This window comes from Coregonus clupeaformis, chromosome 12 (genome assembly GCF_020615455.1).
Source record: "Coregonus clupeaformis isolate EN_2021a chromosome 12, ASM2061545v1, whole genome shotgun sequence".
Lineage (NCBI taxonomy): Eukaryota > Metazoa > Chordata > Actinopteri > Salmoniformes > Salmonidae > Coregonus > Coregonus clupeaformis.
Window position 1 is genome coordinate 21,677,627 of NC_059203.1, and position 14,178 is coordinate 21,691,804.

A 14,178-nucleotide genomic window follows, 5' to 3' on the forward strand; every position below is an offset into this window, starting at 1 on the left:
TTTTGTCACCTACCCTGCTGATCTTTAGTGCACTTCACAGGCAGTGGAACCTCTGATCAGAAGCTGTGTGCTTTGAACTTTAAAAGGCTTTAATGTTTTTTTTGGCAGTGTAGCTAGCTAACCACTTTGGGCGTGCGCACACACACATGCACGCATGCCGGATGTTCATGAGCACACGCACACACTTACCCACACACACACACACACTTACCGTCAAACTCAGCAGGGCCTACTCCCACTATGATGATAGACATGGGCAGAGCGGCAGCCTGTGAGAAAGGGGATAACACAAAGGTGATGTGTGAGGTATACATGCGCCCACCCACACACCCACACATTAACCCACCCACCCACCCACCCACACTCACACACACCCACCAATACACATCCATCCACCCACCCACACACACACCCACCCACACCCACCCACCCACACTCACACACACACATCCACACACACACACACACACACACACACACACACACAGAAAATGACTTCATTATGACGTCCCATGCCACATTTTGGGACACACGCTTATGGACCACCGATGTCATCATCACGCCTAAATACGTACACACCACACATGGAAACACACACACAAGCATGATGAGCACTCACATTGACCACAGCCTCCTTGGTCTGCACCATGTCTGAGATGACTCCGTCTGTGATCATCAACAGCACAAAGTACTGGGATCCGTCCGTCACATCCTCAGCACACCTGCATAGAGCAACACACCACTGGTTGAAACTCAGCGTGTGTGTATATGTGTATGTGTGTGTGTGTGTGTGTGTGTGTGTGTGTAGTGGGAGACTTTCTTCTGTCTTCTGGTTTTCTGTAGTAATATAGCATTACACAACTATTTGAATACCGTTACACTAAACTGTGCTCCATTGTCAGACATTATGTTGTCTAGCTCTCACAGTCTCACGTCAGAATTAGACGTTCATCCATGTTTCTCAAACGTCAGATTTCGAAGTTGTTCCAAACGTCCAATTTCGAAGTGTTTAAGGTTAAGTTTAGGCATTAACTCCGAATTCTTAAGGTAAGGGCATTAACTCTGAATTCTTCAGGTAAGGGCATTAACTCTGAATTCTTCAGGTAAAACAAAAATATCAAAAATAACTTTCAAACATGCAACCTTTGGAATCAGAGGCAGATGCTTATGCTCATCCAGAACGCCCTAGCAACAAACAAAAAAACTACTTGAAGGTAACAATGATCACTGTTGCCCCTAGTGGCCGGTTTCTACGTCATCTCCCAACGTCCTCTGACGTCGAATACTGACTTGTATTACGGGTGACTTGCCTGGCCTAGACTGTTGACATAAAAGTGTTGTGTTGTCTAGACAGTTGATATAGAAATGTTGTGTTGTCGAGAATGTTCACATACTGTAAAACTTCAAATAAACTAAGAATCTCAAATAGCCGCCTGTCCCTTTTAAAAGCTGGGCATCAGCGCACATTTCAGCAAGTAAACTTTTGTTTCTAATAAACGGCGGGTCTAAATAAATTGTAAAGATTGCGCAAAAGAAGAAAAAGAAGAGCAACATCATGGATGAGACAGCAGTCTGGTTTGACATGGTCCAACAATGAATACTGAAGTCTATCTGCTGTGATATCGCTGCAACTACCGGGATACAAGGCACAATAGAGTATCACAGTATGATTCGTAATACCCATTTGTTATTATTTCCCTGTTTGATCGCTAGGTGTTATGGGTATTATGACATCGCCACTGTGGGGCTCTATGAGTGGGAGAATGGTGCTGAAGTGCAAAATCAGTGGGTGTATGATCGCAAGCCTACTGTATTCTTTACAAGTCTGATCTGTGATGGATGTGTTATTTTAATGTTTATACTGGTCATACTGGTCACAATAAACAGTGTGGTCGTCTTTTCAACAATTGATTAAGCAAAAGCTGTGTGCATTAAGGAAACAGACGCCTGGCTCAGATAGAATGCTGTCTCTAATAAGCAACGGTTATGTTCAGTAATTGAAGCAAATAAGGGCCCGGGCTTTTATTTGACGTTTTACGGTAAAAGTGTTGCATTGTCGAGACTGTTGTTATAGAAGTGTTGCATTGTCCAGACTGTTGTTATAGAAGTGTTGCGTTGTCCAGAATGTTGTTATAGAAGTGTTGGGTTGTCAAGACTTGTTATTGAAGTGTTGTGTTGTCAAGACTGTTGTTATAGAAGTGTTGCGTTGTCCAGACTGTTCACATAAACGTGTCAGTTGTTGCTGAGTGTTTTTGTGTAGGTGTTTGTCTGGCAGGTAATGGTAAGACTCAGCGGGGCGGACGAAGACCTGCTGGCTGCCTGTCTGATTGGACGAAGACTCGCTGACTCACTGTCGGATTGGCTCACTCTCACCGTCTGGCCAGAGGGGCAGAGGAAAAGAGTGCAGGGTAAATGGAGTTGAGTACTATCACATCCTCTCTATCTCTCTGTGTCTACTTCTCTCTCACTGGTGTATGAAAGTCTCTCTCTCTCTCTCCCTCTCCAGGAACCAGTGGATGGGAGAGGTGGGTGGTGTTCGAGAACCAAAATAATTCCCCGGAGCCCTTGTTTTGAGGTGGAATGTGGTAGTAGGTACTATAATGTGGTAGATATACTATAATGTGGTAGTTATTACTATAATGTGGTAGTTATTACTATAATGTGGTAGTTATACTATAATGTGGTAGTTATACTATAATGTGGTAGTTATACTAAGATGTTGTAGTTATTACTATAATGTGGTCGTTATACTATAATGTGGTAGTTATACTATAATGTGGTAGTTATTACTATAATGTGGTAGTTATTACTATAATGTGGTAGTTATTACTATAATGTGGTAGTTATTACTATAATGTGGTAGTTATACTATAATGTGGTAGTTATACTATAATGTGGTAGTTATTACTATAATGTGGTAGTTATACTATAATGTGGTAGTTATTACTATAATGTGGTAGTTATTACTATAATGTGGTAGTTATTACTATAATGTGGTAGTTATTACTATAATGTGGTAGTTATACTATAATGTGGTAGTTATTACTATAATGTGGAAGTTATACTATAATGTGGTAGTTATTACTATAATGTGGTAGTTATTACTATAATGTGGTAGTTATTACTATAATGTGGTAGTTATACTATAATGTGGTAGTTATTACTATAATGTTGTAGTTAGTACTATAATGTGGTAGTTATTACTATAATGTGGTAGTTATACTATAATGTGGTAGTTATACTATAATGTGGTAGTTATTACTATAATGTGGTAGTTATACTATAATGTGGTAGTTATTACTATAATGTGGTAGTTATACTATAATGTGGTAGTTATACTATAATGTGGTAGTTATTACTATAATGTGGTAGTTATTACTATAATGTGGTAGTTATACTATAATGTGGTAGTTATTACTATAATGTGGTAGTTATTACTATAATGTGTTAGTTATACTATAATGTGGCAGTTATTACTATAATGTGGTAGTTATACTATAATGTGGTAGTTATTACTATAATGTGGTAGTTATTACTATAATGTGGTAGTTATACTGTAATGTGGTAGTTAGTACTATAATGTGGTAGTTATTACTATAATGTGGTAGTTATTACTATAATGTGGTAGTTATACTATAATGTGGTAGTTATTACTATAATGTGGTAGTTATACTATAATGTGGTAGTTATTACTATAATGTGGTAGTTATTACTATAATGTGGTAGTTATACTATAATGTGGTAGTTATTACTATAATGTGGTAGTTATACTATAATGTGGTAGTTATACTATAATGTGGTAGTTATTACTATAATGTGGTAGTTATTACTATAATGTGGTAGTTATTACTATAATGTGTTAGTTATACTATAATGTGGTAGATATACTATAATGTGGTAGTTATACTATAATGTGGTAGTTATACTATAATGTGGTAGTTATTACTATAATGTGGTAGTTATACTATAATGTGGTAGTTATACTATAATGTGGTAGTTATTACTATAATGTGGTAGTTATACTATAATGTGGTAGATATACTATAATGTGGTAGTTATACTATAATGTGGTAGTTATACTATAATGTGGTAGTTATACTATAATGTGGTAGTTATTACTATAATGTGGTAGTTATACTATAATGTGGTAGTTATACTATAATGTGGTAGTTATGCTATAATGTGGTAGTTATACTATAATGTGGTAGTTATTACTATGGTCTCTGGTGCTGTGCTGGGTTATAGGAGGTGAAGGAGCCTAGAGAGTGGATTGATTCACCCCCACACATCACATATTGACAAATCCACATGACTGGAGGGCCTTAGCTTTACCGCCCACCTTCCTCCTCCTCCTCCTCCTCCTCCTCCTCCTCCTCCTCCTCATCATCATCATCATCATCACCATCTTTGTCCCACAAGCACCCACAGCCACACGAGCCGACCGGCTCAGAGCCGGAACAAGGGAAGAGAAGGAGGAGAGGAGGATGACGAAGCATAACAAATGGAATGTAGGGAAAATCTGAGAAAGATTGAGAGAGAGGGAGGTGGAGAGGAGGGAGGGAGAGAGGAGAGAGGTGGAGAGGAGGGAGAGAGGAGGGAGGGAGAGAGGAGGGAGGTGGAGAGGAGGGAGAGAGAAGGGAGGTGGAGAGGAGGGAGGTGGAGAGGAGGGAGAGAGGAGGGAGGGAGAGAGGAGGGAGGGAGAGAGGAGGGAGGTGGAGAGGAGGGAGGGAGAGAGGAGGGAGGTGGAGAGGAGGGAGGTGGAGAGGAGGGAGAGAGGAGGGAGGTGGAGAGGAGGGAGGTGGAGAGGAGGGAGAGTGAGAGGAGGGAGAGAGGAGGGAGGTGGAGAGGAGGGAGAGAGAGAGGAAGGAGGTGGAGAGGAGGGAGAGAGGAGGGAGGTGGAGAGGAGGGAGAGAGAGAGGAGGGAGGTGGAGAGGAGGGAGAGAGGAGGGAGGTGGAGAGAAGGTGGAGAGGAGGGAGGGAGAGAGGAGGGAGGTGGAGAGGAGGGAGAGAGGAGGGAGGTGGAGAGAAGGTGGAGAGGAGGGAGGTGGAGAGGAGGGAGAGAGGAGGGAGGTGGGAGAGGAGGGAGGGAGAGTGGAGGGAGAGAGGAGGGAGGTGGAGAGGAGGGAGGTGGAGAGGAGGGGAGAGAGGAGGGAGGTGGAGAGGAGGGAGAGAGGAGGGAGGGAGGTGGAGAGGAGGGAGAGAGGAGGGAGGTGGAGAGGAGAGGAGGGAGAGAGGAGGGAGGTGGAGAGGAGAGGAGGGAGAGAGGAGGGAGCGAGGTGGAGAGGAGGGAGAGAGGAGGGAGGGAGGTGGAGAGGAGGGAGAGAGGAGGGAGGTGGAGAGGAGGGAGAGAGGAGGGAGGTGGAGAGGAGGGAGAGAGGAGGGAGGGAGGTGGAGAGGAGGGAGAGAGGAGGGAGGTGGAGAGGAGGGAGAGAGGAGGGAGGTGGAGAGGAGAGGAGGGAGAGAGGAGGGAGCGAGGTGGAGAGGAGGGAGAGAGGAGGGAGGGAGGTGGAGAGGAGGGAGAGAGGAGGGAGGTGGAGAGGAGGGAGAGAGGAGGGAGGGAGGTGGAGAGGAGGGAGAGAGGAGGGGAAAGAGATAATATTATTCCTCTCATTCTCTCGTGGTGGTGCTAATCATCAGCTACATCATCATCATCGTCATGGTAATATAGCACCTCATTGAATGAGAGCTCATTAAGTCCTTGAGGCAACAGTCGAGCCACAGCATCCCACTCTATTTAGTTATGCAACCGAGCTGCCGCATTCGCTGGAAAGGATATTGCCATACTTACATATTATGAGACAGCTAAAAATAAAGAGAAGGTACATTTCATGAAATACATTTAAAAAAGTTTTGCCTCATAAAATATTTGATTTAGTTTGGGTGTAGTCTTACTTCCTAGCTGGGATACTACCAATAACAGAAGATTTTCTATTATTCATATTCGATGCTCTACTATTTTCTATGGAAAGCATGCCTGGACACAATATAACACCTCTATGGACCGCCTTAGAATAAGAGATGGAATACCATGAAAACACATTCAGACAAAAGTAAATCTACTTTTCCTTTCTAGTGCTACAACAACTAAACCATATAATGATTTATATTTCTATGAACTACAAGGCCCACTCTAGTACTACAGTGTCCTATACATTCAGACAACATTCAGCAACACAACTCCTGACAAGCTGTAATGGTCCCAAGGCCCATTCCAGCTTATTAAGAATGCATGAGCACACCGAGAGAAGGGGAGAGCAGCTAAGCTAGGCTGTGTGTCAGAGAGAGATTGAGGGAGAGAGAGAGAGAGAGAGAGAGATACATAGAGACAGAGACAGAGAGAGACAGAGAGCGAGAGAGAGAGAGAGAGAGAGAGAGAGAGGAGAGAGAGAGAGAGCGAGAGCTTAGGGGAGAACTTGTCAAATTAACTCTCGGGGCCTAGGGCAACCTAAGGATGGAGAACTGCAGGGGAGAGGAGTGTGTGTGGTTGTGTGTGTGTGTGTATGTTTTGTGGGGGAGGGTGAGGGAGTTTGTGTGTTTGCATAATGTATATACAAAGGTATGTGGACACTGCTTCAAATTAGTGGATTTGGCTATTTCAGCCACACCCATTGCTGACAGGTGTACAAAATCGAGCACACAGCCATGCAATCTCCATAGACAACATTGCTGAAGAGCTCAGTTATTTATTTTTATTTTTTCACCTTTATTTAACCAGGTAAGCCAGTTGAGAACAGGTTCTCATTTACAACTGCGACCTGGCCAAGATAAAGCAAAGTAGTGCAATAAAAACAACACAGAGTTACATATGGGGTAAAAAACATAAAGTCAGAAATACAACAGAAAATATATATACAGTGTGTGCAAATGTAGCAAGTTATGGAGGTAAGGCAATAAATAGGCTATAGTGCAGAATAATTACAATAGTATTAACACTGGAATGCTAGATGTGCAAGAGATTATGTGCAAATAGAGATACTGGGGTGCAAAAGAGCAAAATAAATAACAATATAGGGATGAGGTAGTTGGGTGGGCTAATTTCAGATGGGCTGTGTACAGGTGCAGTGATCGGTAAGGTGCTCTGACAACTGATGCTTAAAGTTATTGAGGGAGATAAGAGTCTCCAGCTTCAGAGATTTTTGCAATTCGTTCCAGTCATTGGCAGCAGAGAACTGGAAGGAATGGCGGCCAAAGGAGGTGTTGGCTTTGGGAATGACCAGTGAGATATACCTGCTGGAGCGCAGACTACGGGTGGGTGCTGCTATGGTGACCAATGAGCTAAGATAAGGCGGGGATTTGCCTAGCAGTGATTTATAGATGGCCTGGAGCCAGTGGGTTTGACGACGAACATGTAGTGAGGACCAGCCAACAAGAGGGTACAGGTCACAGTGGTGGGTAGTGTATGGGGCTTTGGAGACAAAACGGATGGCACTGTGATAGACTACATCCAATTTGCTGAGTAGAGTGTTGGAGGCTATTTTGTAAATTACATCGCCGAAGTCAAGGATCGGTAGGATAGTCAGTTTTACGAGGGCATGTTTGGCAGCATGAGTGAAGGAGGCTTTATTGCGAAATAGGAAGCCGATTCTAGATTTAACTTTGGATTGGAGATTCTTTATGTGAGTCTGGAAGTTGAGTTTACAGTCTAACCAGACACCTAGGTATTTGTAGTTGTCCACATACTCTAGGTCAGACCCGTCGAGAGTGGTGATTCTAGTCGGGTGGGCGGGTGCCAGCAGCGTTCGATTGAAAAGCATGCATTTAGTTTTACTAGTGTTTAAGAGCAGTTGGAGGCTACTGAAGGATTGTTGTATGGCATTGAAGCTCGTTTGGAGGTTTGTTAACACAGTGTCCAATGAAGGGCCAGATGTATACAAAATGGTGTCGTCTGCGTAGAGGTGGATCTGAGAGTCACCAGCAGCAAGAGCGACATCATTGATATACACAGAGAAAAGTGTCGGCCCAAGAATTGAACCCTGTGGCACCCCCATAGAGACTGCCATAGGTCCAGACAACAGGCCCTCCGATTTGACACACTGAACTCTATCTGAGAAGTAGTTGGTGAACCAGGCGAGGCAGTCATTTGAGAAACCAAGGCTATTTAGTCTGCCAATAAGAATGCGGTGGTTGACAGAGTCGAAAGCCTTGGCCAGGTCGATGAAGACGGCTGCACAGTACTGTCTATTATCAATCGCGGTTATAATATCGTTGTGACTTTCAACGTGACACCATCATAGGATGCCACCTTTCTAACAAGTCAGTTCATCAAATGTGTGTCCTACTAAAGCTGCCCCAGTCAACTGTAAGTGCTCTTATTGTGAAGTGGAAACTTCTAGGAGCAACAACAACTCAGCCGGTAGGCCACACAAGCTCACAGAATGGCACTGCCAAGTGCTGAAGCGAGTAGCGCGTAAAAGTAGTCTGTCCTCGAATTCCAAACTGCCTCTGGAAGCAACATCAGCACACGAACTGTTCGTCGGGAGCTTCATGAAATGGGTTTCCATGGCCGAGCAGCCGCACACAAGCCTAAGATCACCATGCGCAATGCCAAGCGTTGGCTGGAGTGGTGTAAAGCTCGCCGCCATTGGACTTTGGAAACGCGTTCTCTGGAGTGATGAATCACGCTTCACCATCTGGCAGTCCGATGGACGAATCTGGGTTTTGCAGATGCCAGGAGAACGCTACCTGCCCGAATGCATAGTGCCAACTGTTAAGTTTGGTGGAGGAGGAATAATGGTCTGGGGCTGTTTTTCATGGTTCGGGCTAGGCCCATTAGTTCCAGTGAAGGGAAATCTTAACGCTACAGCATACAATGACATTCTAGACAATTCTGTGCTTCCAACTTCGTGGCAACAGTTTGTGGAAGGTCCTTTCCTGTTTCAGCATGACAATGCCCCCCTGCACAAAGCGAGGTCCATACAGAAAGTTTGTCGAGATCGCTGTGGAAGAACTTGACTGGCCTGCACAGAGCCCTGACCTCAACCCCATCGAAGACCTTTGGTATGAATTGGAATGCCGACTGCGAGACAGGCCTAATCGCCCATCATCAGTGCCAGACCTCACTAATGCTCTTGTGGCTGAATGGAAGCAAGTTCCAACATCTAGTGGAAAGCCTTCTCAGAAGAGTGGAAGCTGTTATAGCAGCAAAGGGGGGACCAACTCCATATTAATGCCCATGATTTTGGAATTAGATGTTCGACGAGCAGGTGTCCACATACTTTTGGTCATGTAGTGTATTTGCGTGTATGTGACTCTCGTATTGTGTCAAGCAAGTCAAAGCACGTATATACAGTGGGGAAAAAAAGTATTTAGTCAGCCACCAATTGTGCAAGTTCTCCCACTTAAAAAGATGAGAGAGGCCTGTAATTTTCATCATAGGTACACGTCAACTATGACAGACAAAATGAGAAAAAAATATCCATGGGGTTGAGATCTGGAGACTGTCTAGGCCACTCCAGGACCATGAAATGCTTCTTACGAAGCCACTCCTTCGTTGCCCGGGCGGTGTGTTTGGGATCATTGTCATGCTGAAAGACCCAGCCACGTTTCATCTTCAATGCCCTTGCTGATGGAAGGAGGTTTTCACTCAAAATCTCACGATACATGGCCCCATTCATTCTTTCCTTTACACGGATCAGTCGTCCTGGTCCCTTTGCAGAAAAACAGCCCCAAAGCATGATGTTTCCACCCCCATGCTTCACAGTAGGTATGGTGTTCTTTGGATGCAACTCAGCATTCTTTGTCCTTCAAACACGACGAGTTGAGTTTTTACCAAAAAGTTATATTTTGGTTTCATCTGACCATATGACATTCTCCCAATCCTCTTTTGGATCATCCAAATGCACTCTAGCAAACTTCAGACGGGCCTGGACATGTACTGGCATAAGCAGGGGGACACGTCTGGCACTGCAGGATTTGAGTCCCTGGCGGCGTAGTGTGTTACTGATGGTAGGCTTTGTTACTTTGGTCCCAGCTCTCTGCAGGTCATTCACTAGGTCCCCCCATGTGGTTCTGGGATTTTTGCTCACCGTTCTTGTGATCATTTTGACCCCACGGGGTGAGATCTTGCGTGGAGCCCCAGATCGAGGGAGATTATCAGTGGTCTTGTATGTCTTCCATTTCCTAATAATTGCTCCCACAGTTGATTTCTTCAAACCAAGCTGCTTACCTATTGCAGATTCAGTCTTCCCAGCCTGGTGCAGGTCTACAATTTTGTTTCTGGTGTCCTTTGACAGCTCTTTGGTCTTGGCCATAGTGGAGTTTGGAGTGTGACTGTTTGAGGTTGTGGACAGGTGTCTTTTATACTGATAACAAGTTCAAACAGGTGCCATTAATACAGGTAACGAGTGGAGGACAGAGGAGCCTCTTAAAGAAGAAGTTACAGGTCTGTGAGAGCCAGAAATCTTGCTTGTTTGTAGGTGACCAAATACTTATTTTCCACCATAATTTGCAAATAAATTCATAAAAAATCCTACAATGTGATTTTCTGGAAATGTTTTCTCTCAATTTGTCTGTCATAGTTGACGTGTACCTATGATGAAAATTACAGGCCTCTCTCATCTTTTTAAGTGGGAGAACTTGCACTATTGGTGGCTGACTAAATATTTTTTTCCCCCACTGTACAGCTAACTGTCAAAATAAGGAAACACTTGAGTAAATGAGGGTTAAAAAGTATATTGAAAGCGGGTGCTTTCTCACAGGTGTGGTTCCTGAGTTAATTAAGAAATGAACATCCCAACATGCTTACGGTCATGTATAAAAATGCCCAGTTGTCCATTATTTTGGTTACCATGGTTAGAAGAAGAGATCTCAGTGACTTTGAAAGAGGGGTCTCAAAGGAGCATAGGGGGTTTAAAGTGTGTGTGTGTATGTGTGTGTGTGTGCGTGTGTGTGTGTGTGTGTGTGTGTGTGTGTGTGACTGTACTGCCTGTGTGTATGTGTGTGTCTGTACTCTTTCTGTATGTGTTTGTGTGTGTGTATATGTGTGTGTGTGTGTGTTCATCTCCTGTCATTCTCTCACCGTGCCACCTGGTTGATGACAGGAGCGAAGTTGGTGGGTCCGTAGAGCTGAACGGTGCGGAGACTCTGGAAGTACGCCTCCAACACTCCCTCGATCCCCACACAGTTAGGGTTCTCACTGTTGGAGTTCTGTAGAAGAAGAAGTCTTTATGAAGTCAACGTCCGTTGTGACGATGTATGATGACTTATGCTTCTGACAATGCACGTTCATTAAACAATGATGTTATATATGAAGTATGCGAGTATCAGTGTTTTCTTTTTGCCTCATGTCAGTAGGCATAACACAGGACTGAAAGGTAATGGGAGAATTGAAGTTGCTGAATATTTTCTTTAGACAATGTGAAAAAGAGAAATGCCCTCGTCTGGTAAATCAGACACAAGAACAAAAATAATCCAGCAAACAATATGTCTGTTCCCAAAAATGAATTTATTGTCACATAATACAAACACGTTAAATAGCCAACAGTCATTCAGCCAACGTAAAAGACTGAGTCTGCTTTAAGCCCTGTCCGGCCAGGAGAAAAGAGTGTTCTTCAGGCCTTTATTAAAGTCCATCTGTGAAAAACGAGTGAACTGCCGTCTGATCTTCCTCATTCTCTTTGAAGAGAAACCTAATTAAAAGGAAGAAATTAACACGTTAAAAGAAGAGACAGATGGCAGATGTGCAACACACTTTTTTGGTGTCCGCAACTGTAGCTGGTAAAACAGGTTGTATAACTAGCCACAAATGCACACTGACACATTGTTGTGACATGACTATCATTGACCTTATGGGACAGACTTCATGGGACAGAAAGTATAGTAGAAAGTTATGATTCTACATTTTACAGACGGCCAGCTCAAACGTACTTTATTTGCACAATGAGAATTGGGTGAGACATGACTTGTATCACACATCTGTATCAACCATTACTGCAGCAACCATTGCTTGTACAGGCTTCATAACATTGTCATAGCACTTCATAACCCTCTCAACCAGACATACCGCAACATACACAAGTGCTGAACTAAAATGTTAGCGTAGAACGCTACGTTATAAGCCTGTCATCAAGATCAAAGGGCATAGTACTTTGAAAACATTGCTACCTATAGAGGGCAATTTAAATGGAGAATAAGTACTTTATTGTCCATTTTCCTTACAGTCCACTGTGTTGTTTTGCTTCGACCTTTGTATAATTTCCTTCACGTGAAGGAGACTTCTTTAAGGCGAATTCCTCCAGCTTTGGGATTTTTGTTGTTGCTGAAAATAAAACTCATTTTGTTTTTTTACTCTTCTTTGTTCAAGAATTCCTCCTCTTTTTGTTTTACGTCTGTCCAGGGAGATAGTAGACGTCTAGAATCTGAGGAGATTTTTTTTTTTTTTGTGCTTTTAGTGTTTACTGTTTGTTGTTCTTTCCTCATCAGTTCATGATGCTAAGCTAAGTGCTACGTCCTCCAAAGTCTATTCCGGTCTCCGCATCTGTCTGGTCCCTCGTTTGGTTCGCACTTTTCCGCAACAAACAGATGGATTTATTTTCTTTCTCTTCGAGCCATTTTCTGACTCACAAGGTTTTTTCATCTACCCTTGTTCAAACACTGTTTTGTGTTGACATATTTAGAGGTTTTCGTGTTCTTCATGACTTTACTACCCCATGTTAAGGTAATGTGTTCACGGTGTCATTCATGTGGGCTGTAGGGGTGGATAGAGTCATTGTCAGACTTCACAGAAAATCCCAGAAACTAAGGAAACTCAGCACTGAATCAAGGCAATACTGACCTTTTGCCTTCTGACGATGTATGTTCCTTATGCAATGATGTTATGTAGTATAGAAGTATGAGTGCCTCATGTCAGTAGGCATAACACAGATAGGTATTGGGAGAATTTCAGTTTACAAAATCAAGTATTTCACAGTTAACTGTATTTTCATTGCTAAGAAAATAATAGATTTGGCTTGGAGCTTCAGTCAGCCTTGGATACAAATTGATATAGGGGATGTACAGAAGATGGTCTTCACTACTCAGAAATAGGCTATTTCAACGCACTGCAAGGTCTTGCATCTGAGCCCGACAGATGGATACATACAGTGCATTCGGAAAGTATTCAGACCCCTTGACTTTTTCCACATTTTGTTACGTTACAGCCTTGTTCTAAAATTGATTAAATTGTTTATTTTCCTCATCAATCTACACAACAGGTCGCAGTTGTAAATGAGAACTTGTTCTCAACTGGCTTACCTGGTTAAATAAAGGTGAAAATTCTCCCATTCTTCTTTGCAGATCCTCTCAAGCTCTGTCAGGTTGGATGGGGAGCGTCACTGCACAGCTATTTTCAGGTCTCTCCAGAGATGTTCGATCAGGCTCAATTCCGGGCTCTGGCTGGGCCACTCAAGGACATTCAGAGACTTATCCCGAAGCCACTCCTGCGTTGTCTTGGCTGTGTGCTTAGGGTCGCTGTCCTGTTGGAAGGTGAACCTTCGCCCCAGTCTGAGGTCCTGAGCGCTCTGGAGCAGGTTTTCATCAAGGTTCTCTCTGTACTTTCCTCCATTAATCTTTGCCTCAATCCTGACTAGTCTCCCAGTCCCTGCCGCTGAAAAACATCCCCACAGCATGATGCTGCGACCACCATGCTTCACCAGGTGCCAGGTTTCCTCCAGACGCTTGGCATTCAGACCAAAGAGTTCAATCTTGGTTTCATCAGACCAGAGAATCTTGTTTCTCATGGTCTGTGAGTCCTTTAGGTGCCTTTTGGCAAACTCCAAACGGGCTGTCATGTGCCTTTGACTGAGGAGTGGATTCCATCTGGGCACTCTTCCATAAAGGCCTGATTGGTGGAGTGCTGCAGAGATGGTTGTCCTTCTGGAAGGTTCTCCCATCTCCACAGAGGAACTCTGGAGCTCTGTCAGAGTGACCATCGGGTTCTTGGTCAGTTTGGTCGGGCAGCCAGCTCTAGGAAGAGTCTTGGTGGTTCCAAACTTCTTCCATTTAAGAATGGAGGCCACTGTGTTCTTGGGGATCTTCAATGCTGCAAAAAAATTTTGGTACCCTTCCCCAGATCTGTGCCTCAACACAATCCTGTCTCAGATCTCTATGGACAATTCCTTCGACCTCATGGCTTGGTTTTTGCTCTGACATGCACTGTCAACTGTGGGACCTTATATAGACATGTGTGTGCCTTTCCAAATC

At 43.7% G+C, this 14,178-nt stretch overlaps 1 protein-coding gene across 1 annotated transcript in view; it reads right to left on the reverse strand.

Moving 5' to 3' along the window:
- LOC121578009 (copine-9-like) overlaps positions 1-14,178 on the reverse strand; it is a 185,751-nt gene that overhangs the window by 17,186 nt on the left and 154,387 nt on the right. Inside the window, exons 17-19 of the mRNA XM_041892046.1 lie at positions 11,018-11,145; positions 620-722; positions 212-269 (exon numbers count right to left, since the gene is read on the reverse strand). Coding sequence (XP_041747980.1) covers positions 212-269; positions 620-722; positions 11,018-11,145 — 289 coding nt within the window. The remainder of the gene's footprint in view (positions 1-211; positions 270-619; positions 723-11,017; positions 11,146-14,178) is intronic.